Raw genomic sequence first — 27,119 nt, forward strand, 5'->3', positions numbered from 1 at the left:
TTCTGTGCAATAATAATATACCTGTGATACAAAGGGTCATACCAAAAGAAGAACTTTATGTAATGTTACACCACTTGTAGAAGCTGCTTTTGGAAGTTTGCCTATAGTGTTTTAGGCACCCTTGGCAAAAGCACTACATTTACTCACAATACGTTTCAGCAGTGTGGATGTAGACACCGATGACTAGCGCACTACCACATCTCTGTTAAAGACTGTTGACTGCTGGACATCTGTACTTCAGCACGAAAGCCTGAAATCACACAGATTAACAGTGCACTCTCATCCCATTGGAGAGGCTTTCAATAATTCACCCCCCAAAAAAGCGTTGCTGGGAGTGATTCATCTGTGAGTGGATCCACTGTAAAAGAACTCAGGCGCTTTTACTCCACTGTGGCGAAAACCCAGGAAATGTGGCACCCCTCCCATCCTAACAGACCACCCATCTCATCCTGATGGGGGGAGATGATCGTATAGGAGGGGGTGAGTGTTCTTAGTAATGGCCCTGATGTGAATAATTTAAACAAACCCTGGAAATGCACAGGAACGGACACTGGAGAAAGCACTATGAGGAAGTGATTGAGAACAAGCCACAACAGCACCTAAATCCCCATGGCGATCGTAACAGAGAGGGTCAGAAAAGGATAGACAGCGATATAGGGCAGCTGTAAAGACACACATATGCATGCATTTATTGATATAAGTAGTGAGTCAGTAGTGTACTCAGCTGACAAAAAGACTGTTGATAAATAATGGACGGTCTCTTTCAACACCACCTGCTGTTGCACGGTTATCTCTCTATAAATAGTCTCAATAACTGATTCTGGGAGCTTTTCTCTCTGGCCCTTTTGGCCCATTACATCCTCCCCAGGCGATCGCTCGTTGTGGGGTACATTCATATTTATTTGCTCAGCGTCCAGACATAAGGGCTTGGACTCTAAGTGACCTCATGGTTGTAACTGAATGACGGCTATGTGCTGCACATCTTAACAGTATAATGGCTTCAGTCTGCTCTAGTTTTGACTGACTTTGATCTTCCACAGTTTCCACAAATCAGAAATGATCAAGACAGCCTGTGCTGCTAGGCAACAGCCACGGAAACATGTACACTGCTTTAAAAAAAGTTAAAGAAAAACTTTGAAAACATCAGATCTCAATGGGGAAAAATTAAGCTGGATATCTATAAGGACTGGGGAAGGTGTAAGAAACAAAAGGATGCCACATTGTTTGATGGAAATGAAAATTATCAACTTCACAAGGCTGAATTCAAAGGCAACTCGAAAATCAAAGTGCAAAAAATAATGGAGCAGGCTAGTCCAGTCTAACAGTGGGTCTAAGGATGTTATCCTGATACCTAATGGCACCTGTCTGCATCTTTTTCTTTCTCCAGCTCTCTCTCATCTATCTTGTCAATGACCCTCACCAACCTGTCCTCCCATCTGCCATCTGTTTGTGTAGCAGCTTAGTCTACCACTGCCTCATGAAAACCTTGGAGCTCAGTTGCAATAAGATGCTCATCCTTGAAACACCTTTTTGGATTTCAGTTACTACCATCTTCACCACTTCTTCAATCATGTGCTGTTAGAGATTTGCTTCTATGCTTCTGAAATAATCAAGTAATCAATTGGCTTTGTTTTGCATCTTATATGTTGTCATGGCAATGACATCACTTTATGGATGGATAAATTGATCAGTAGATAAAATAAAGCATTTGATAGCTGCTCTGGTCTGTGAGACTGAGAGACACAGATTTATAGATGAACATTTCCTTTTTTTCCCAGCTAAGGTGGGCTTGCGTCACCGTGCATCAGGAGGACAAACCTCTCTACTACTTGAGCTGGAGCCACAACAGTAGGCGTTCGCCCGACATGAGGCCAAGTTGTCAACTCTTTGCACTGAGGGGGAGGGGTTTCACATTACACTAACCAGTCACTGAACATCAACGTCCCCCTGCTTTACAGCCATGGTGCCGCAGTGCTAATCAATAGCATTCCCACAGCATTCACTGGACTGATTACTTTTCAGCAGAGAAAGCGCTGTTTCCTCTCACAATGCCACATGAATTACTCAACAGAGCAGTGTGTGCTGATTCAAAGTTCTGGACCAAGGCAGAATAGACAGATGACATGGATTCTAATATTTCTTCTTGTGTTGTGCTGTCAATGAGTTTTGCAATTTTCTTCACATTCAGATCATCCTATCATTTTCCTGAGCTATCACCAATAACAGATCCACTGCTCCCACTCGCCACACAAACAGTGCAGAGTGGGAGCATGAACCTGTGTGAGATATGGACATGTGACACACTCTCCAGATGCTTCATTACATACACCTTGCTAGCACTTGGTTGAGCCCCCTGACACCTTCAGAGGTGCCCTAATTCTTCATGGCATAGATTCAACAAGGTGATGGAAACATTCCTCAGAGATTTTGGTTCATATTGACCTGACTTGTTGACTTGTTGGCTGAGAATTTCCCAAAGGTGCCCTATTGGAGTGAGATCAGGTGACTGTGGAGGCCATTTGAGTTTGAACTCATCGTCGTGTTCAGGAAGCAGGTTTGAGATGATTACTTTGTGACATTATCATTATTATCATTATCTTTAATCCAAATTCTGACCCTACCATCTGAATGTTGCAACAGAAATCAAGCCTGTGTGAACAGCTTCTTGTTGCTAGCTGACTGGAATAACACCCGTCATGGTCTTCCGCTGCTGTAGGCAGCATGTCTGATGGTTCAGGATTTGGCTTGTTGTGTGTTCAGAGATTCGTCCAATTGTTACGCATACCACAGCTGTAATGCGGGATTATTTGAGCTACTGTTGCCTTTTAATCAGCTCAAAGCACTCTGACCATTCTCTGACCTCATCAAAAAGGTATTTTCAACCAGAGAACTGCTGCTCAATGGATACTTCAAAGTTCAAAGTTAAGTTTTGAATTTACTTTAAAGGCAATTCACTTGCTGGGCCCATGTCCGGATTGTAGGTTTAACAGCATTTTAGTAGGTAAAGGTGATTGGCTTGGACATGAATTGAGCTGCAGTTTGGAGAAGGCCTCGAAGGGGACTGGCAGCATCCCCCAGGCAGATCCTCATGTACTAAATAGGCACATCATCCGACGTGCAAACAGCATAGTGAAAGGCACTTTCCACCCCTCACATGCATTGTTCTCCCTCTTCCCATCTGGCAGTAGTAGTATAGTCTTGTATAATATAGTACTGTATAGTTAGTAATTAGTACCTTTTTATCCCTTAATTTTACCGAAATTTAGCATGTTATTTATTTGTAATTTCTAGTTTTATATCTCTTGGAGATATATCTTTTATATACACCATGAGGGGCTTGGGGTGAAACAGCCTTGTTGTAAGCTGTATGCTCTGTATACTGTTGTATTGACAATAAAGCTCTTGAATCTTGAGAAGTGAAGAAGTAAAAGAAAAAGGGCAGAGAGGATAGGGCACGTAAATGATAATGAACAGCTTGTAGAACTGGGGTAACCTATGTAGATGAGAACCGGAAGGAGCATGTTTGCAGGCGTGGTCACGCTCCTGAAATTCTCCAGAAAAACCAAAACAATGAACTACGTGTGAATAAAACTAGCAAATACGTGATATTCTTTCTGATTTTGAAAGACATTATGTAAAATTATGTAAAAGCCACTGTGAGGGAGCTTTGTGTACTTGCTCTGCTAGTCTAAGAACATCATGACAGCAGAACACAGACCTATAAATGGATTTCATCATCATCATCATCATCATGATTATCATCATCACCAGATGGTAGAGAACGGGCTTTCAGCAAAAGAAATGAAAGCGACAGAAGGAAAAAATGATGCATCAGACAGACACGGTGACACGAGAACAAGCCAAGATGCAAAGCTGGTCAGAAAGCAGGCTATAATCATGTGGCCTAAAAGGTCTTGGTGTGGTGTAAACACAGTGTCTGAGTGACAGGTGCAGCATATCCACTAACCACGCTGTGAAAGACTAGGTAGTGTTTCTATCTTTCTGTTTGTTTTGCTTTGTGTTTTTAACCATTCAGTGTCATACGAATGAGTCATATTTTTAAAGCAGGTCATGAGCTGACTGTTATGCGTAACACTGAATAGGACATCAGTTTTGACAAAACAGCCCTTGCCCCAATAATTTGACCTCGGCGTGAGTCACAAAAACGAAAGACACTGACTAAGGGCTGCAAAAAGTAGAGCTTGATTAAATAAAAAGTGATAAACGATGAATCCTGGTTTCTCTCCATTTTTTTATCTACTTGTTTTTAGCTTTGTATTTGTGAGCTGAGCACTTTTTCTTCTCAGCAGTTGGTCACCTGTAAAAGGAATATCCCACACTTTAGTATCTGCTGCTGCATTTCTCTGTCTGACTTTAAAGGCCCTGCTGGAATTATACTTCTTGTTTTTAACCAGGTAATGAACTGAAAGATCTTTGTACCAGTGCCTTAAGACACTCACAGGCATAGTGTGTGTTTGAGTGACTGTCTGCATTAAGAGTGAACTTGATCAAGACCGATCCTGTGCACAGGAGCTAACGCTGATCCAACACACACTTTGAAATTATTTAGTTAGTTTATTTTCTTGCAGAGAGAAAGAAAACTGATGAATAGTATGTTCAGTAAAATGAAGGTAAAAATTACTGTACACCAGTGGATGTAATGTAATGTATGTTCATGTCACTGGAAAAAAAGTGATTCATGTCTCTTTGAAGGCATCTCAAACAATGTCATGGTCTCTGTGTCTCCTTGGTGGACCTAGGTTTCAGGCTACATGTTGATTTTAGTTTGTGTCTCTCTCCCCCTCCCTCTCCTCTCTCTCACCTGTCTGCCTCTCTCACCAGCTCAGCTGGGCTCCCGCCCTTGGCCCACGCACCTGCTGTGAATTTACCTGATTACCTGGACTCCTGGGCTATTTAAGCTGAGGGCTCAGAAGGCTTCTTTGCTGGATCGTTGAGTTACTCTTGTCAGTACAGCCACGATAAACCCTGTTTCTCGTGTGATTACTCTGTTTATGCTAACTGCAGTTCTCTTGTGCTTAGGGCCTCGGACTCGTCTGGTACCCCCGATCTGTTTCCCTGGTGTGGAGTGGAGTGAGAGTGAGTGTGCTGAAAACAAATACAAGAGGAGCGAATGAGCGGAGTGTGTTTTGGACCGTTGCAAATCCTTGCCCTGTACACTGTATATACTTTCACGTGGTGTTAATGAACATTTACAATGAAGTGATGCGGAAACATGAAAAGTGTAATGTTTCCAGAAGTTCCCTCCCTGTACTCTGAGAAAACACAATCATGTTGCCACCATTTAGCCTGAAGAACTTGGCGTGGTTGTGATATATTTGATTAGGTTTAAAACATGACAAAGAGAAAATCTCAGGAGTCAAAAGTGGTTACACCCTTTATAAGGATGCTTAAAGCAAATGTAACGACTGAAAATACAGATAAAGTCGGTCCACTGATAAGGCCCCCGCTACTGTTTAAGAATAAACCTGCAGTTAAAGCTGGATGATATAACAGATCTCAATTTTGTTCATGTGGAGCGAGTTACAGAAAAAGGCTTATCCACATTTGGTAAACTGGGTTTACTTGATAATGTCAATAATTTTAGAAGATATTAAAAAATCCCAGAAAATATAACATAGCGTTATTCATCCGAATATGAGCAACAAACATGTCACAGTTACTTTTGTTTAAGTGGAGAAGATAGGTACGTCAAGTCTTTTCTAAAGAGTTTATGGTGTCAATCACCAGTTTCAAGTCTTATTGACTACAGCTGTCATGAACCTGGGCCATGTTGGCCCAGCATTCTTAGTTTCATGTATTTTTGTATTTTGTTCCTTATGTGACTTCCCCTTGTGACTTTTACCCCCTGTGTGCCCCTCTGTGTATCTGTGAGCCCTCGTTTCCCCTCTTGTTTTATTCCCTGTTTTCCCCAGCCCGTTATGTCTGTGCTCTCCCCGTGCTCCCTCTCTCCTCCTGTCTGCGCCTCTGTGTACTTCCTGTTTTACTTTGACAGTCTCCCGTCAGTATGCGTCATGTTGTGTTGCTCCTGCCCTGTCTCGTTACGATTATCTGTGTCAGCTGTGTTCCCCGTGTGCTCCCACCTCCCTCGTTAAACCTCTGTGTATTTATGTTCGCGTCTCCCTTTGTTCAGTGTCGCATTCTCTCTCATTCATGGCCGTGTGCTTCTCTGTGTGCTAGTTTATTGCTTCCCAGTGTAGTTTCTTATCAGTTTGTTTCGCCATTTCCCTCCAGCAATAAAGCTGTGAATTTTGAGTTCATTCCTGCCTCTGTGAGCTTGCGTTTGGGTCCACTTCCTGCCTGCTACACAGCCGAATCATGAAAACAACATGTTTCATTTGTTCATTTCGTTTGCTTCACCTCTTCTCACAGCTGTAAATTACTGTCCCATTTAGAGTCCAAAAGGCCAAATGGGTCAAGGATATGGTGCGACTGATGAGTCTCTATCATATGAGCATGCAGTTTAAGTCAGTTTCTCTTAAGGATGGGCCCCACTAACCAACAGATGATGTCACAGTCTCTGGATCCATCTTTTGTTTACAGTCTATAGCATGAACCCAATGGAGCCAATCGTCACTCACTCTGCCTCACAGCTTTGTTCCTCTCTAAAATAGGAAATGGGCATAAAACAGACAGATGTTAAATCTTAAAACATACAAACAAAACCTCTGGGTGAAAAGGGTTCTTAAGATGAATTCTTCCAACTTTAAGTCGGAGAAGCTGAGAGATAAATTAATTCTAATGAAGGAAGGTCGACCTCCTGAGCTGATGAGGTTTATTATTACCCTCCTGCTTCTGCGGCTGCTGCTGATGATTGTGGTGACACAGATGAGGATAAATGACATGCGCATCAACAGAGCTACACAGGAGACTCTGGTACCCGTTTCATGGCCTTCAAAAACAGCATATACTGTGTTATAAAACAAGTAATGGAGCTTAACTCAATCACATTTTTATTTCTGGATCGACGTTCTTTCTCCAGCGTGGCATATCTTGGTGAGGCTGGATTGATAATTACTGCTTTCCATTCATCTTTACAGGCAGCTTCAATTTAAATCAAGATAACACATTAAAAGTGGACCTGGCGTGACAGGCACACCTCCCTCCTTAAATTATTTCTATCAACAACTGTTTAAATCATTTCACTCAGCCTCTTTCAGGCAATTGAATTGACACACTCGCTGGAAAACCTCCACTCAGCAAATCTGAATCATTTAAATTGTTGGGGCCGGTGCTGTACGCCAATCAGACCCAGCAGGGTTGTGAATAATGTGTGTGCAAGTCAATCTCTTTATATTAAATAAAGAATCAGTGTGGTCATTTAACTAGATTTCTCTTCAGGTAAGAGGCGCTTCACTCGTGGCTCGTGTTTGTAGACCAATCTGTTAGAGTTCAAACAATGACTTTTAAAGCTTTAAATATTTTAGTTTGAATGTAATTAAACCCATCTAACCCCTCCGAGAACTCACAATGACACAAAAGCAAACCCTAACCATGTTTCCTTTCATTTCAAAGCTCTCCACAACCTAATGAGAAAATGTCTTTCTGGGTTGGGCTGCATAGCATGAGAGCAGCTTTTATAGCAATGCCCTTAAACTGTTATTCAAACCACCAGTGATACATTGTTTGGTCTGGAGATGTCAGACAGTTAGAGTTTAGCTGTGTGTCTGCTGCAGTGAGCAAGCTCATGCCTACAAAAGTGTCTCTTTTTGCAAGAATCCAGCCTCTAAGACTGACAGACTGACTACAGCTAGATCAGCTCCTGTGCTGCTTCAGATATCAGTCCCTTATTGTGCTATTCCTTCCTATGACATGCTCAGAACTTAGCTAAACATTGTGGTTTCGGATATACATCATTGTTTTTGAATCATACTGACAGCTACAGTGCAACACAAGGGTTCAAAGATAAGGCCTGGGGGCCAGAATCAGCCCAGTGAGGACTCCACGCCAGGTTTCCTACTGATAAATAGCCCCATTGTAATTCATGCTAGACCAAAGTAATTAAATAACAGATAAACAATTAAATGACAGTCCATTTTTTAAAAACAAGGACATTTTCTATGACTTAACAAAAATGAAAGTCAAAAACTATCATAACTTTTTCTGCAATTTTACATCATGTTGTTTCATTGGTCACGTAGAAATGTGGATTATTAAACATTTTTTGTGTGTCTTTTTTAGATCAATATATCATTGAGTGGAAAGTGTTATGAGCAAAGATTTCTTAGATTTCATACTACATTAGACTGGCAATATACTGGAGTTGAGTGTGTTGTAGTGGTAGAGTTGGAGCAGCAAGGAAAAATGTATTTATTTTGCTCCTTAGCAGTTTAGAGCCACTCATGTATCACTGGCATTACGCTGCAGTGCCGCAGCATGCTTATGCATAGAGCCTGGTCAGTTGGTAAAATGGCCTGCATTTGTATAGTGCTTTTCTAGTCCCTAAGGACCCCAAAGCGCTTCACACTACATTCTAGAGTGAGTTCTAAGTGTATGGCTTCTTTAGCGAGTCATAAATGCACAACAGCTTTAGTACAGACTGCAACATTTAAACCTTTACATGCGCATTAGTTGGGTATGGGGTTGGTGGGGTTCCAAGTTGGAAGTCTGATTTAAGGGGGAGTTCTGACTTGGATCTTGGACATGGAGTGCACCATAAGCCAATCAACACTGATGTGGGTCAAAGATGAGTGAGGAGCTCAGACACTTAGTGGTCATATTTGCACCCTAACCTCCAAGCTGCTCTTCCAGCTGGGTAGCTCTGAACCACAGGAAACCATTTCTGCTTGGCAGGACAGACAGTATCAAAGGCTGAGCACAGAGGAAACGCATACACACACGCACCCACAGCACAAAACACACGGGATGCCCAACAAACCCATTCACATCCCAACCCTACCAGAGTGGCGAGCGGCACCGACCGCACACAGGCAACTACTTAGCTGTGGGTTTAACTGTGCACTGCTATAGTAATTGAAAACAACCCAAGTTTGAAACTTGGGCCCACTTCTCGGCTCCTGGCTGGATGTGTCTAATTTCAGTTCACGAGCACTGAGGACGAAAAGCTGAACTACTGGGAATGCACTGAAAAATCAGCCGAGTATCAGACTTGTTGACTGATTATGGCCCAGAAAACGCTGTTCTAGATTCTGCTTAAAACAGATCATTTATTCTGTCATGACTAGATGAGCCTGTTTTTTTAAGCTCTCTTCAGAATCTCCTGTTTTTGTGTTTGCAGCTTTAAATTCACCTGGCTGCCATTGGCCACACACCCCTTTTAGATCAGGGTAATGCCTTTTCCTAGGAGCGATTATTATAGTTGACCAGTATAGCAAGGAAAAAAAACACAGGAGGGTTTGATTCAAAACTGGAAAAGGCATCTTAGAGTTAGCGACAGCAGAAGCGGCTCTAGTGAGTAAATAAAAATAAAGAAAAGCGCAGCTGCTGGTTTGGAATTGAAGAGCAGATCTGCTCCAGTTCATGTTGATTCAGACATAAGCTTCCTGATCTATGAAGAAAGGAAAGAAACAGTCACTTCTCAGATTTTGTGGGTCTATAGACACAAATGAGTCACGCAAATTGGAAGCTGCTGAATATGTCCGACCACTGGCTGAAAATTACTGTAACACAAGGGAGGTGGAGCACTGCAATTTTAGGTGACGCTATGACTTTGTGCGTCTATTTACTGTTTGTGCTCTATAACACTGCCATTACTGATTAAGACTCAGGTGTATTAAATATATTGTTTTAATAAATGCTAGAAATGTTAGAAAATGGTGTCGGCAACATGTAAAATCTGAATTTGATGCCAACCTCACGATTCGACAAAGTTGGTACAGGAGAAGGTTTACCACTGCATTGCATCACCTCTTCTTTTAAAAACTGAGGGAACCAGTTGCTGTCATTTTGAAAAGCAAATGTTTACTCAGTTCTTGCTCAATATTGGATTTCAGTTGTTACATAATACGTCAAATTATAGGCATTTGATAGTTTTGCACTGCAGCCAGCTACTTCAGAACCTGAACTGTTATGCATGTTGTTGTACATAACTCACTTTTTCAGAAAAAGGAATGTTTATACACTGGTCAGGCATCACATTCTGACCACTGACAGGTGACCTGAATAATTTTCTCTTCATCATGGCACCTGTTACTAGGTGGGATATATGAGGTAGCAAGTGAACATTGTGTCCTCAATGTTGGCGTGTTAGAAGAAAGAAAATTGGGCAAGCTTAAGGAAGTTAAATGAGTCTGACAAGCGCTAAACTGTGGAGTGGTCAGTGATGAACCAGCAACAGGACAATGGGCGGTCAAGGCTCACTAATGCACGTGGCGAGCGAAGGCTGGCACCTGCATTATGATCAAACAGATGAGCTACTGTAGCTCAAATTTCTGAAAAAGTTCATTCTGTTTCTGATAGAAAGGTGTCAGAATACAAAGTGTATCACAGTTTGATGTGCATGGGGTGCATAGGTGCAGGACTATCCACGACTGAAAGCACCAACAATGAAGGTGGGCTGGTTTGATGAATAACAGTTTTCTTTTAATGTCACAAGGCTGTGTGTCATTTACCTGAAGAACACCTGGCACCAGGGTGCATTATGGGACTAAGGCAAGCTGCTGAAGGCAGTGTGATGGTTTGGGCGATGTTCTACATGCAAACCTTGGGTCCTGTCTTCCACGAGGATGTTACTTTGACACGCACGACCTACCTAAGCATTGTTACGGATCATATACACCCCATCATGGAAACGGTGCTCCCTGATGGCTGTTGCCACTTTCAGCAAGATAATGCACAAAACAAGGAACACAACAACAAGTTTGAGGTGTTGACTCGGCCTCCAAATTCTCCAGATCTCAATCCAATCGAGCATCTGTGGGATGTGCTGGACAAACAAGTCCAATCCATGGAAGCCACACCTCACAACTTAGAGGACTTAAAGGATCTGTTGCTAACATCTTGGTGCCAGATACCACAGCACAGGGTCACGGGTCGAGTGGAGTCCATGACGTGACAGGTCACAGCTATTTTGGCAGCAAAAAAGGGAGCAACACAACATTAGGCTGGTGGTCATAATGAAATGCCTGATCGGTGTACATTGGTGGAACAGTGATGTGATGGATAGCATTGTTACCTCGTAGGAGGGTACTGGGTTTATATAGAACATTGGGTCTTTTCTGTGTGGGTTCTCTTCAGGTACTCTGGTTTCCGCTCACAGTCCAAATACATGCTTTTTAATTGGTGGGTGACTCTAAACTGGCTGCAGGTATAAATTGCCCTGCCTATCACCTATGACAGCTGGGTTAGGCACAAGACACCTTGGCCCATGACCCTGAACTGGATAAGCAGAGGAAAATAAATGGGTAGATAGCTTTGCACATTCACTTTGTATTTATTTTCCTGATAATGACAATTCAGTCTTGGTTCCGTTCGGTCAGGCCTCATTTAACTGTTTATGCAGACATTTTTTTTGTCTTGTAGAATTGAAGCAATTTCTCACTTCGTATCCACTGGCTGTCACCGTTCTTTGCCACACTGTTGCAAAGAACTCAGCCTCACCTCACAGGCTGCACAACAAGCGTTTCTTTCTTCCTTCTACTTACAAAGAGACACATTCATGGAGAGAGAGCAAGAGAGAGACAGAGACAGAGAGAGAGAGAGGGAGAGAGAGGTAGGGAGGGAGGGAAGTTCACACTTGCACTGTGTTTCCTAAGAGATAAATGATCAACAAACTAAGAGTGAAAGTGTGTGCCTGAGTCAAAGCCATGGAAAGTCAACAGTGAATGTTAGTATGTGCATAGTTCAACTCTGATTGTGTGCGTGGGGAGGATGTCACCTATGATTACAAAAACAGAAACGCTCCAACTACAAAGCAAAACCAGCACAAGCAGGTCATCAGCAGAGAGGGATAGCGGGGCTTCCCTCGTCCTCTCTTTTCTTTTGGCTCTGGCCCTCCTTCGCTAAATGGTAACTAAGAACAGATGCTTAAAAACAATTAGAAAAAAAAGCCAATGGGCTCCTTGATTTGCAGCAGAAGAGAACGGCGCTTGCAGACTCCTTGGCTGTGAGAAGGAACGTGCATGGACTGGTAAACTGACTGTGACCCTGGATGACTCTCAGCCAGCCACCAGAGCCACAGAAAGCTGACTGGGGAGAACATTAAACAGTGAGGTGAGGCAAACCTCCCCCACAAAAATCATAGACAGAATCATGATCCTGAGTGACTCTTTAAAGTTTTAAAGGAATGTGATTTACACTCTTTCTTGCAGTTGCACTTCTCAGAGTCAGCGAGGCCCTTTCTGCCCCTCACAAAGCTCCTCTGTGGGAGGGGCAGTGATATCAAACTGCATACCACAGCTTTGCTACATATTGTACCTCCTACAGAGATACAATATGTAACAGGTATGAAGGACAAAAGACAAGATAAGGCAAAGAGTAGACTGATTCATGGGAAATAGAATAACTAGAATATCCTTTTCTTTATGTGATACTAAGCATCTGACCACATGTTGTTTTTTTTTACCAGTAAAACTGAAACCCATGACAACCTTGATTTCTGCAAAAAAAGCCTGATAGCAGAAGGCCTGAACAAACAACTCTTATGAGGTTTTCACCTCAGCGCAGAGGCCATAGTGCTGATTACTGCCTCTCTATTTTCTCCTACACCTCCAAGCATATAAATTCATATGCTGCATTTACTACTACAGCACTATACAGCGCTCAAATAATTACTGATAAAAACATGTCAGAGGAGCTTGTTCCAGAGTCTGAAGTCTCTTAGCAGAGATTTTATTTTTTTTTAATTTTGCTTTTGAAAACAACAGAGATATCTATAGTTAACTGGGAAAAAAACAACATAATTTTAAATGCATATTGCTTTTAATACTTGGATTTAAAAAAAATCCTTTGCAGTCAATAACTTCCTGATTTCTAGAACCCATGTGTCATGGTCCTGGGTCCTTTTGACCCAGTCCTTGTGCCTTGTTTCCCTCTTCTACGCCCATGTTCTCTTCCTTGTGTGTCATTCCATGTTCCCTCCCGCCCATCATCCTTATCCTTATCAGCCTGTCATGTCTCTCTCGTCTCCTCTCTCTTTCTCACTCTGTCTCTCATGTTCCCTCACTCCTCCCTGTCTGCCTGTGTCAAGCTCGTTTGATAGTCTTGCGTTCCGTTGTTTCCTGTTTTATTGTGAAAGTCTTGCAACCCTTGTTTAGTGTGTTTAGTTTTGCTCCCCTGGCCTTGTTGTGTCTAATTCGTCTCTGCTGTGTCTCTCATGTGTTTTCTGTTCCCTCATCATTCCCTCTGTATTTAAGCCTCTGTTTCCCTCAGTCCACTATCGTGTTCTCCCTCATTCATGGCTGTGTATTTCATCATGTGTTTCTCCGTATGTTTAGGTTCCGGATTTGCAGTTTAGTTTAGTTTAATTTTGTATCACCTGCACACCAGCAACAAAGCTGTGTCCTAATCTAAGCTGTCCCATCCTGCCTGCTGCACACAGCCAGCTCATGACACCATGGACATCATTAGCTGCTATGTCTCCTCCCCTGAAATGCAGCTGCTATGATTTGCTGTTTATTTGTGGGTCTCTATAACTTCGGTTTTGTCTTTAGTAACTGAAAAGCTGCTCTACTAGGTAGAGCTGAGTTGACTGACATGGCCATTGCATTGAGAATCTCTTGAGTCGCTTCTGAAGTTTGCTTTGGGTCATCATCACTTTGTACCGTGAAGAGCTGTGTGATCAGCTTTGCAGCATTTGGCTCTTCTGAGCAGGGAGTACAGCCCCACACAATTCATTCAGCTACTTCTATTCGTCACATCATCAATAAAGACTAAGACCAGGTTCCACTGGCAGCCACACATGCTCGTGCCATAACACTGCCTCCCCCATGTTTCACAGTTGATGTGGTGTTTTACCCACCATGTGTTGTTTCTCCATTTGTCCGCACTTTTCTCTTCCCATTCTGGTATAAGTTAATAAGTTGGTTTCATCTGTTGAAATCGTTTTTGTTTGTTTTTTTGTTTTACAAAACAATGCAGGGTTTTTTGTGTGTAATCTGACCTTTCTGTTCTCGAGTGCAACCCTCTATCTCCTATAGACTGCAGCTCCTATTAATGATAGGCCCACATCTTTTAAAGTTTTCCTGACTTAGTTCAATGTTGTGAAGTTGTTTTTCTTAACTATAGGCATATAGGGTATAGGCATCACCACCCCCTGGCCATGAAATGGGTTGTTAGTCAGTTTTCCAATTAGTTTTGAGGCTCTGGAAATGGGAGACTGTTTAAAAATGGCACTAATTCCTTACCTGGTGTTAATCCCCTTGAATTAAAGCTTAAAGTCTGCAGTTCAATCACATCTGCATTGTTTGATATAAAATCAAGTATTCAACATGGTAAAACATTTTGGTTACAATATTAAACTAATTTAAGGATGAAGAAAAAACAAATGAGCTTCACATGCTGTTGCAATTTTTCTCTAACTGGATGTAAAGGTGTTGAGCAGGAACACCCCAGTAAACATCCAGCTCCTTTGATCAAATGAATCCTGATGCTGACACCATCATATATCAGGATCAAGGAAAAAGTCAACATGCTTTTTTAAACCCTTATATCCTACAAGCCACACCAGCTGTGCTGAGCAAGGTGTGACAAAATTTTCCCGGGGGGTGCTGCAGGCGTGTAACATACCTTATCAGCAGCTCCAGTCCTAAGATTCTCTCAAGCCCCTTGCACACCCAAGTTTACTCAAAGATACAGTCCTGACCCTCCCTCCTTTGGCCTAAAGCCTCACCCCATCTTTCACTATAACTCCGAGCTGAGATTACAGCAGGAGGTAAACTCCAGTTAAGAGACATCAGATGGGTCTTTGTGTGATGTAAAAAGAAACAGAAGAAAAAATAATTTAAGGGATTCATCGGGCTGGTCACACAAAAAAGGGCAAAGTGAACAGAGCTCCAAATTCTCACAGCTACACTACAGAGAAGACAGGAGAAATACTATACTTTACAGTGTGGCTTTGGCCTTTTAATGACATGCTGACAGTGCACCTTCTGAAAACAAGGACTTTCCTCCTTTCTAACTGAGAACAAAAGACATCCCAATAAGTACTTGGAAGGTCACTTTGAAATATAATAGGCTACAGATGCTAGCTACCCTGTTAAAAATCAATGATATAACTTCGGTGATTACTTCATTAAAGCACTGTAAGTTGTTACCTTTAAATATTCTTTGATTATTTGTCTAGAAAACATATAAAAGACAAATCTAGTTGCAAAGAGATTAGACATAAAGATACCCAAATTTAGACTGTAACCGTGACTATTACTTCTGTAAAATTTGAAGCCAGTTTAAAGAGGGCATTTGGATTCCAAGGTTGCTACTTGGTTTTAAACTGGATTCTGATGTCGACTGCACTTTTATGTAAACATCTTTTACACTGTACACAAGAGCCATTTTCAGCTTTCGATATTGATGCATTTGCTGTACTGAAACATGTTCTTGGCCACTGCTTGGACAGCTGTTTGTTGTTAAAAGGCTGTTTAACCTCCTGAGGCCCAAATTTTTTCATGGCATGCATTTTTAATTTCTCTTTGCTATTTGGGCTTTTTAGTGTTCGATCCAACACTATAAAGTACAACTGAGTAATGATGTGCAAAACTCTTTATTTGGTGTCTAAACACAACAGCACTTTTCCTGAGTACAAAAACAAAATGAGCAATAAGGCTCATTTGAAAGCCATTTGAAAGAGCAAACTTTTGTATTGTGGTCTAGACAACCCAAAATGTGATGTCCCCATATGTGGACACCAGATCCTAGGAGGTTAAACTCAAACAAGAAAACAATTCAAAAACAACACTCAAAATTTAACCTGATGATCCAAAATCAGTGAAAGTTGACTAGATGTAGAGACAGCTGCTCGTTAGCAAATCTAGTACTGATGGTGAAATTTGTCCAGATGACGTGTTCATACCCAAACAAAAATAAACAAGGATCAAAAGTCATATTCTACACAATCTTTTTACAGAGAATACATTTGGACTATAATCTCTAACATTTGCATTTTTAACTAACTTAAACCATATTTTTTCCAGGAAAAGTTTGATTATGAATGCATATTTTGGGCTGTTTCGCTGTTTTACAAATAGTGACTTACTCCCCTACATTGGGCGGCTCTGACTCAGGTGGCAGTGTGGGTCATCTACGAATTGAAATTAGTAGATGTAAAGTTTTTAATCTACAGTCGAAGTATCTTTGACGTGTGAGTGATCAAAGATAAAAAGCACTTAAGCACAGATAAAAGCGCTTTTGAATGTGTCTGTGTGTGACTGGGTGAATGAGACTTGCAATACAAAGTGCTTTGAGTGCTCAAATTGAGTAGAAAGAAACTATATAACTACCATTCATTTATGTATTATAACTCAATTATACGAAACTCATGGAAAAAGGCATATTTCATATCTAAAGCTAATTAACATATAACCTTGGGAGTGTCAGGCTTCTTTATCCCTATCTCACAATCACATGTTGAAACAACACATTAAATTATTGCCTTGAGAAACATGGGGCAGTGAGATGAGTGGATTTATTTGCAATGACTCACCAACAGCACTTCTCATAAATTGGTTATCAGCCCAATAACACTTCAAATAAAGAGGTATATCTATTTCAGAAGTAAAAACATATTTTTAATAATGCATGAAAATTCTGCTTTAATGTCTCACGGCAGAGCAGTTCAAAGTTCTCTTCAAGGGGTATCTGGATGCATCGTGCCTGCAGGCATGGCTTCAGGAGAAGACATGCTGAGAACAAATCAAATTGCCATACTTGTATTCCCTTTGTCCACTGGCAATGCATTAGACACAGGGCAATATTGCAAAGTGCAGATTGCCACATTACATCTGGTGACATGAAAAGCTGCTTTGCAAGACAAATTTCGAAGCTGACCTGTGAAGATGTGACTATGGCGATGTTATCTGTGGAATTATCGAAGCCAGTCGGGACGTTATCAGTGAGGTTAGACTCGCTGGCTTGATAATAAACAACACGAGATATGAGCCACTGGGGGGAAGAGAAGCACATGAGATCTGAATGATGGATGCTCTCTCATTAGCTACACGGCTACAGGCCATGAATAGTATAGATGCATAAACAAAGACCAAATGTACAGTGGAGCGTTTAGGCAACTTACACTACAAACACACTGATTCATAACCCTAATTATATAACTGTGCGTTGAGTTTGATTAACATTGACAAAATTATGACTCCTTAAATATTATTTAAGCTCATGAAATAACAATGCCTGTATAATATATCAAGCCAAAGAAGGAGAAACAGATTATTCATTAAATCACATATTTAGTCACGTATTACTTCTGCATTAGTTAAGCAAGTAGATCATTTATATTAAATTATTACTGATGTGTCTGTAGAGCTGAGATCCAGATGTGACGTATTTTACATGGTTCAGTATACTCTTTTATGACTTTACGAAGATCATTTCCAAGAGTACACATGTATAAGAGTTTCTATGTAAATTTTGGAAATTAACTACATACATGCTAACTGCTTCAGTCCTACCTTTCCAGGAGCTTTGGTCTTGTTGTTGTTATTGTGGGAGGCCAGAATGACGTCTTCGTGGACGCGATCCAGAAGCCATAAGAGAAATTCCAGGGCATCGTGCTGGGAATTACCACGAAACTGTGATCCATACTTGGACACTGTAGCCTGAAGAAAAGAAAAGCAGACACAATTTAAGTCTCTTATTTTATTTATTTATTTATTTCAACGGATGGATCGACTTCAGAGAGAAACCTTCATTAAAATAATATCTATTCCATTCACATACTCCCCCATTCTGTTTTGGTTGTTATTTGAGTTTTATAATTTGACAGCCTGTTAGATTTAAAGCAGTGTCAGGAGAACCCAAAAAAGTGCCTCGTTAAGATATCCTTTCTACACAAGTTACTCCCACAATATGCGAATCTCTTGGACTGCTTGTTTACTGGTTTTAACAGCCCCAGTGTGTTCGCTGGTATAGCTGAGCCTCCTGAATGGGCAGATGTACCCTGGGCTTCTCCACAGAACGCTGATCAGAGGAATCCCAGAATTGCAAATTTGCACTAACGCACTTCACGCTTCCCTCGTCTCAGCCCAGCCCACGCTTTGACTTAAGAATGTGCAAAATCTGCCTTTTGTGTAATACTTAAAAAAACATGCTTTCTAGTAAAAGTTTAGCCAATCTGCATTTATCATCTACCCACCTTGTTGTCTAATTTAACTAAAATTTCAAGATTTTCATATCAAACAAGAGGTGCGGATAACATTTTGCTTAAAAGCAGGTTGAAGACTGCATCAACTCAAGTACAGTTTAATGTCACTTCACATGTGAATTGCACACAACTCAGTTAGGCAAAGAATTTGCTTCGTGAACTGCAGCTGGCAGCCCGGAGAAGCAGAGGCTGTGATGAGAGATCATTGCAGAGGGAACAAAAGACTGACACTAATATGTGATATGCCTCTTAAAGCTATTACACCCCAACGTGATGTAGGGTGTCTGCCTAAGCTGGAGGATTGGGAGTCGAGAGCTACCATTTCAGTTCTTTAATAAATGGGTAGATATGCTGAATTTAAAAAAACAAAACAAAAAACAGCTAAACCAGCCCTGAAGTGTCCTTGTGCAAAAGCAAGTAAATGAATTTTGCTTCAGCTCGCAATATAAAAGGTGCAGTTGTGCTGGGCAGCTGTCCAGCCTGACTGTGTGCAGCTGTTTGTTAGGAGGATAGAGGAATAGATGTGGAGCTGGGACTGCCTCTTCAAAGTAATTACTGAAATGTGGACAGGAGCAAAAAGTGAACATAAAAATTCATAAACATAAAAAATGCTGGCATAATCTCGGCTGAGCAATAAGGTTCTCTAATCTTGTCTTCTGATCTTGTCATGAAAGTGAAGTTTCCCTTGCCTCATACATCTCGAGGAAGCAAAAAGTGAAGAGTTTTGTCACTGCAATAGCTACAAGATACGGCAGTCGGAAGAGACACCACAGTTAATGAATACAGAGCTGCTATTTTTAGTTGAAACAACTGGAAATCCACGCCTCTGTTGACCAACATTTCCATTATGTTAACCCTGTGAGGACCCTGACACTTTCAACAGTTTATGATTCACCCGGCCTCCTTCTGTGAAAATGCTCAGATAACATTAGCTCTATAGTACACAGTCTTTGTTCTTGGTAGCGTATATCAATATAATCTAAAAATATATAGTATCAATCCATTCACTGTTATTCCATTTGCTATCCCACATCTGAGTCTGGAAGACTTCTGGAGAAGCCAAGACCCATCTTAGGCCACCTCCTCAGCCTCTTCTGGAGGCATTCTCAAGGTCAGCTGAGACATGAAATCTCTCCTCATTTAGGAGGCGTCCCCATCAGCTGACACAACAGTGTCAACTCGCTACAAAGCCTATGCTGTCAGAACATTATTGAGAATTTTTAGCTTTTAAAATTAATCACGAGCCAAGTCATTTGTGAGGTCATAAAACAATAAAACTGAAGCATCTGAACAGACTCTTTTTCAGAATCAGAATACTTTAATAATCCCTGAGGAAAATATATATGAAATTATGTATGTTTTTGCAAATATTGCGGGCCTCACTCACTATGTGTTCATACACCACACTTAAATTATTACTTGTTATTTTCCCTGGCTCTCTTCCACACTATGTCGCTTGTCTTGTGTTCCTCATCTCACCCTCCACCAATCACGACAGATGGCTGCCGCCCCCTGAGCCTGGTTCTTTCCGACGTTCCTTCCTGGAAAAAAGGGATTTTTTCCTTCCCACTGTCACCAAGTGCTTGCTCACAGGGGGATTTCTCTGTGTTGTTGTAGGGGCTCTATCCTACAATACAAGGAGCCTTGAGTTGATGCTATGTAAATAAAGCGGAATTGAATTGAATTGAATTGAATTGAATTGAATTGAATTGAATTGAAGATAACACCTGGAAGCTACTGTGTATGTGATATCACCATGTTCATGTTGCCACTGGAGCATCACACTAATTCCCTTCCAGGACTGTCATTAAGTACCTTATAATTTTTGGACTTAGAGGTCTTATTCTGCAAAAAGAAACCCCAAAACCAATTGCCAGTTGGGGTTTATTTTTGTTTAGGGAAGGATTGTGACTTTTTTTTTAATTGGACCTTTCACACTGTTAATTGTGTATCAAAAACTGGAAGTTCTGAAGGCAAACTTCTTCCAAGTGTGGTCTTTTTTAAAAAAAATCAAAACTATGATGCTGCTACACGAACTATCAACATAATATGAGATTGTGCAGAAGCTACATATTTTATTATGGTAGACTATGGTGACTTCTAATCAGAGCTATTTGCAGAGTCAGACCATGAACACTGGGTTATGGGTAAAGTGACACTGGCAGTGATGGCTTATTTTTACCAGTATAGATGGTGTACCTTTACTATGAAAAGTCTTAGGCATGTACCAGTGTTTGAAATAAACCCTCTGCAGTCTCAAATATGTGTCTTGTAAGATCTAAACAGACTTTACATTCGGTCCAACAGCCCAGCCTAGGATCGCACTATCATACCTTACATTACAGATATTTCTGAATGAGACCAATCAGGGGAAAATCAGTCTAGTACAGCAGTCGTTTACAGCCGGGGAACAAGCCTGAGGCATTCAGGCTCGTTTTGAAGAAATGCTTTGACATTAACTGTGAACCATGACCTGCGCTAACCTAAAGCTTTTGTGCAGCTAGTCATTACAGCAAAGTAATAACAGTAATTACCATCAGCCCTCTGAAGGTGGCAATTGTGTCAGTGATATAATTAAGGCTGTGGAAAAGGCCATGTTTTTGTTTTTTGTTGTTTTGGTGTCTCTGATATAATGATAACAAGCCACTGTATTTAGACAATGTTAAATATTTATGCAGTTCATCCATCATCAGTTAACTATTTACTTTTTTTTAAGTTCAGCTTTATATTTCATCCATTTACACTTAGCTATTTAAACATTCAACCTATGATTTCAGGCGCTTGTTAAAATTATTATTGTTCCTTTTTAACCATTGGTGATATAACTCTCGGTGCTTACTTCCTTCATAGTTTTTTGCCCTCCAAATATTTATGAAGCAATAATATTCAATAATATGCAACAAAAATATATAAAATCAAAGGCGTATTTATTCATATAATTAATCATTAACCAATTAAAAATATGCTTGGTATGTATATATATATATATATATATATATATATATATATATATATATCCATCCATCCATCCATCCATCCATTCGCTTCCGCTTATCCTTTTCAGGGTCGGGGGGGGGGGGGGGGGGCGCTGGAGCCTATCCCAGCTGTCATAGGGCGAGAGGCAGGGTACATCCTGGACAGGTCGCCAGTCTGTCGCAGGGCTAACACATAGGGACAGACAACCATTCACACTCACATTCACTCGCACATTCATATATATATATGTATATATATACATAGTAAGATTCCATTAAATTGATCATTTTGTATTTATGTAACAATATTACATGGAAAACTTAAATGTAATCAAATGAATTATTAAAATATTTTTTGTGTATTTTTGATTCAGTTAAAATAACAACAACCTCACAACCAGTTACTTGTAACGCGCATTTCTTTTCTTCAAGTAACGAGTAAAGTAAGGGATTACTATTGCAAAAACGGTAATTAGATTACCGTTAGTTTCCCGTAGGAACGCTGCGTTACTGAGTTACTAAAACCGAGATTTTTTGCGAGAATGTCTCATGACAGTGACATAAGCAAGTGTGGCAACATCTGTGTGCAGATCAACAATGGATAATATATCAAGTGCGGTAGAGAGTACAAGCGTGCAGCGTTTAAAGCGTGGAAGTACTGACCTTACTTTAAGTTTGATTCCATAAAAAGTGACAAAAACATTAGCGTCCATTAGCATTGTGCCTGGGAAGAAAACTTCTTTTTACAGCGAAAAAAATCCCCTAAACTTCCAAGCAAGCACCGAGTGCTCTACGACGGAACTCGCGGATTCTTCCACTGACCGCTGCGGCACACCTGCACCAGGGTAAACCTCCGCCTACGCCACCCCTGCTTTACAGGTGAAAATAGAGCAATAGGACCGCTAGTCAGCACATAAAATATACATATTTTTTACTTAATCAACAATGGATAATATATCAAGTGCGGTAGAGAGTACAAGCGTGCAGCGTTTAAAGCGTGGAAGTACTGACCTTACTTTAAGTTTGATTTTACATAATATACATATTTTATGTGCTGGAATGTGCAGAAAATAGGTTTAAATATTAAACAAATTTCTTCCAGTCAGAAGAAGAAGAAGAAGAAGAAGAAGAAATGCATATAATTAAATTTTTGCTTGATGCATAAAGTTAAAAGATTAAAACTAATAAAACAAGTTTTAAAAAAGGACTTTTCCATTTGATTACATTTTGTATGATGGATTATGTAGAAAAAGTAGAATTTGGCTGAAAGATCTATCGCTTTATCACCTATTCGGGTTGTAAATCGTGTTTTTAAAAAGTAACTAAGTAACTAAGTAATTAATTACTTTTGAAAATAAGTGATCAGTAAAGTAACAGGATTACTTTTTTGGGGGAAGTAATCAGTAATTAGTTACTGATTACTTTTTTCAAGTAACTTGACCAACACTGCTCACAACACTATGACCATTATCACTATCACTGCAGTCTAATGTAGATCTCTTTGTGAGTCACGTTCTGCACCCTGCAGCATAGATAATTGTGCAAACCTTAACATGGAGCTCGTAATTACTCACACATACCTGTGACAAAGACCCACTTTCACCACAGCATATGCTTCCCAAACCGGCCTATCAATACACGCCGCTAGGAGGATTCCCGTCCAGCCGTCGCGCCTGCTCACCCTAACTCCCAAACTCCCTTCTTTCTCAGGCCTCTCATGTTATGGAAACCAGTAAACTGGCTGTTGAGTAATTGTTTGAGTTTCAGGCTCCGTTCCTATCTAGGCCCCTCTGTGCAAACACACCACCCCGTTGGGGGGGCGACGATGAACAGATCAAAACAACACATCTGCTCACAGGTTGAAGAAACTCGGCACCTCAGCCGCAATGTGAGAGACACGTCAGTGGGAGCCGAAGCCTTGGACACACTGCCAGTGCTGGTGTTATCACAAAGCAACCCAGAGGTACTTAATCTTTTTTTTTTCTGGTTTTTTTGCAAATACTTATAAAAGCTGCCTCCCTCCTTCTACCTGTGCTGTCCTATAAGCCAGGTGGTACTGGAATGTAGCACAAAGCTTGTTTTTCCTCCACAGCAGGACTGGAACAGACCTCTGCTGAGTCATTAACTGTAAAGATCTGCTGATCAAACCAGGATGATTCGACATTTACACCACCAGCAGCATCATTACTTAAAATATAAAGTGCGGCACTATAAATTCTACCTAGGGTCCTTTTCAAAATGAGAACCCTTTCCAAGCCTGGCCTTTTATCTTTTCTTATAAAAGTCAATTTGATATGAAGATGGGTACTGTGGTTTGTCCTCTTCTGACAAAAGACGCAACTTTCAGATACCAGTAAAGAAAGATAATCAACTTAAAAAACGACTAGATTAATAGAGCTACTAAAGCAAAGCTTAGTCCTTTGTGGAGAATTGTTTATTATTGGTTTGTGCTGTCTGGAGTTCCTGCAACTGGGAGCTAATTTAGCCTCTTAGAAACAGGCCTCAGAGCTATCTGATCATTTTATAATGCCTCCCTTCAGGCAGCTGTGGTATTACTCAACAGGCAATTTCAGAAAACCCAGACAGCACGAACTCTGGACCTCCTATGGTCACAAACCACAGCCAAGAAATCCAGTGTGTGTGTGTGTGTGTGTGTGTGTGTGTGTGTGTGTGTGTGTGTGTGTGTGTGTGTGTGTGTGTGTGTGTGTGTGTGTGTGTTTGTCTGTTTATAGCAGGAAACATCTCATCACATATAAAGAAGAGGGTTTTTTTTTCTTTTTCTTTTAATCTTGGCAAGATGTTTCTGTGCTCTCCTCTTATTGTTTTAGTAATAAAATGTGATATCAGAGTCTCCCGAGATCAGAAGGAAATGAAAGTGTGGGATCGAAAAATTATTGGCAGCATCAATTATGTTTGATGGGGGACTTTTTCGGAGAGAACAACAAATGGGACAGCAAAAGAGTCAAGACAAAAAAAAAATAACCTCCGTGATGATCAACACTCCGTTTATAGGCTGCGAAATCCTGATAATCTGGCTATCTGGCTTTCAGGTAAACCTTCCGCTTCTCTGTAACCACAATGAGGTGTGACAAAAAATCATGCACGTGTCTGTGCTGCAGGGGTCAAGATCTTTCAGCAGTCATCTTCACAGAGTAATTAGCATTTCCAAGAATAGATCCATTGTGAGTCTCTTTGTTCGCCGCTCCAATATTATCTACTTCTTGCATTGAGCTAAGGCTCAGAGAAATCCAGAGCAAAGAAGAGCTTCAGGCAGATAAAGTACAGTTGCATTTCCCCTCCTATCTTCAGCGTGGGTAGAGTAGGAAAAGCCTGAGGGTCTCCTGATAGTGCTCACTGTCCCTGATCCTCAAGGAAGAAAGTCTCTTAAGTGTAAAGTAAATCATCTCTTTCTGGTGCTCACTTTGCATCACAACTTTTTCACCTACTATAAATAAATACTGTAAAATAGAGGTGACCAAGTCAGGTAAATCTAAACGATTTTTCCCTTAACCTCTTCTAACCCAGTGCTCATAAAATAATGCGAGCAGAGTGAACCTTTTTAAAGTTTTTGTTAGTAGTATCCATCAAGTCTTCATGTGCAAACCCAGCAACAGCATGAGAGCCAGGCACCTGCTCACCTTGTGCCCTCAGACTGCTGCAACTCTGAGCACCAGTGTCATTATCACCTGTCAGGGAAACCCTGGAGTGTCAGGGCAAAGCACTGCGCCCTTGTTGTTGACCATGGCAGAGGAGTTGGTGCTGTGCTATTATACAAAATGATAATCATCTGAACAGGACACTGAGAATAATCATAGTGGTGTTAAAGGCATACTGTCTGAATAACATGTGATTATGTGTGTCTAAACAGAACACCTGTACTTACCAAGGAGCTAATAATGCAGTAACTAACTGGTTGCTACAGTGCCCTTTTTAATACTGTTTCCAGTACCTTTCATTTTGTGCCTATGTGTGCCTTTCACGTTAGACAACTCACAACCACCTGCAGACTAAATTCGGGGTGGTGGTGGTGGTGTGGGGGGGCGGTGTACCTTGAAATCCACAGACAGCTGAGGGGTGTACTCCAGAGTCCAGAGGGCTCTGACAAGTGACGCCAAGTGCTCCGTGACTTCTCCCCTGACATGCCTCGTCCCGTCGCTTTTCACCACCCCGTTCATTCTGGTTTGGCTCATGTCCATCTTGTATCGCTCCAGTCCCAGATACTCCGCGAGCAGGTCGGTGTTGCTCAAACACTGGACCACGGCGTTCATGAAACAGGTGTTGCCGTGGTTTTTCAGTCCCAGCACACCTGGGATTTTGTCTCCGTATTGGTAAAGTAGTTTCTCTCTGCCGGTGCACAGAGAAGACGACGTGCTCGAAGTGTTTTTCACTACCCGATCCCGAACTACTTGTACATCCTCTCTGATTATTCCTGAGCTGGCGCTGAGGGTGCAAGGTGCGCCATTCCGAAACCCTCCATCATCATCCTCCGCGTCCTGCGCGTCAGCGTCTCCAAAGTGGGTGAAAGTGCCCAAAGTTTTGATAATTCTGTTCATAAAACTCCCCACAGACTTTAACGATTTTTTGCGGAAAAGCTTCCCAGATTTCGGCTTCTTCTCTTTGCGCTTCTCCTCCTTCGATGTCAGCATTTCCTCCTTGTTGGCTCTGCTCTGTTTCTCCATGACAGTACCTCTACTCCCGTGCCGAGCTATTCTGAGACTGATAATTGTAGGAATTCCGATTCCGGTCTGTCACTCCTCTGCCAGCGTCCCTTGTCCGGATAGCAGAGGGGAAAGCGCACGGGGGTGCCACCATCGCGGAGGAGCCAAGAGACACAACAGCACACTGTTATTCCACCGCGCTCTGACTTAAAACCTCCCTCGTCCATCCCAACACTTACTGAAGACGTTCATTATCATCCCGACACCGCTGTCACAAACAGCATCTCGTCATGGCCGGGACAATGCGAGCCGCTGCGCCGTCCAGTTGCAGCACTGCGCGCTCCTCTCCCACTGCACCCAACTTCGCCTTCATAAGAAGGCTTATGATTGTGTAGCTGCCCCCTCCCACTTTCCCCACACACGAATGACCTAAGAGAGCCCTGTATATAGCTTGATTTGTGGTCATACAGGCCGGTCATTTAAAATCCTGAATACAAATAAAATATTATGAACGTGATGCACTTCTAAAGTCAAAACAAATTCGGTAGAAAATCACCCCAATGATGTTATAAGATTAATACAGTTGCATTGGATAAGCATTTAGATCCAAATATAAATATACGTTTAACCTTTAAAAGCAGCTCAAGGCAGGGGAGAGCAGTGTGTCACGATTTCTGAGATCAATCATCATCAATTTTGCAAATTATGAACAGATCTTAATGACCATTAAATCACTGTTTTGCGTTCCACAACAAATACACACCTCTCAGCTTTTTTCATGGATCCTGAAACAGTTTTTTGGAAAAACAGACCTGGAACGTAAATGTGTCCGTCTCTAAGGCACTTCCAGTCAGTTTCTGTTCTTTAAATGTGCTACAGGCTATAAATAACATATAACATGATGTGACAGTCAACACAAAAAGGTTCAGACATTTTTCATAGTCCACAGTGGTTTTAGGTACATTTTTTCATTTCCAAAGAAAAAAAATATTTAACACAATTCAGTTGGATGTATACTGAACACTGAGGGTAGAAACAAAGTATCGATCCTGTCACACTAGTATTGATCCAATATCAATACCAACATTTATATCGATACTATCAATTCTTGAATGAACTCACCCTCTTCTACTCTTAAGACAGAGTGAGAGGAGCTGTAAAGAGTACATACCGTTAATGTTACAGTTTTTCAATGAAACG

The 27,119-nt window shown here is 41.2% G+C and overlaps 1 protein-coding gene across 1 annotated transcript in view; it reads right to left on the minus strand.

Moving 5' to 3' along the window:
* usp43b (ubiquitin specific peptidase 43b) overlaps window positions 1-26,450 on the minus strand; it is a 90,324-nt gene extending 63,874 nt beyond the window's left edge. Inside the window, exons 1-2 of the mRNA XM_026165771.1 lie at window positions 25,311-26,450; window positions 17,595-17,741 (exon numbers count right to left, since the gene is read on the minus strand). Coding sequence (XP_026021556.1) covers window positions 17,595-17,741; window positions 25,311-25,940 — 777 coding nt within the window. The 5' untranslated portion in view covers window positions 25,941-26,450. The remainder of the gene's footprint in view (window positions 1-17,594; window positions 17,742-25,310) is intronic.
* Window positions 26,451-27,119: the final 669 nt, after the last annotated feature.

This window comes from Astatotilapia calliptera, chromosome 4, assembly GCF_900246225.1.
Source record: "Astatotilapia calliptera chromosome 4, fAstCal1.2, whole genome shotgun sequence".
NCBI lineage: Eukaryota > Metazoa > Chordata > Actinopteri > Cichliformes > Cichlidae > Astatotilapia > Astatotilapia calliptera.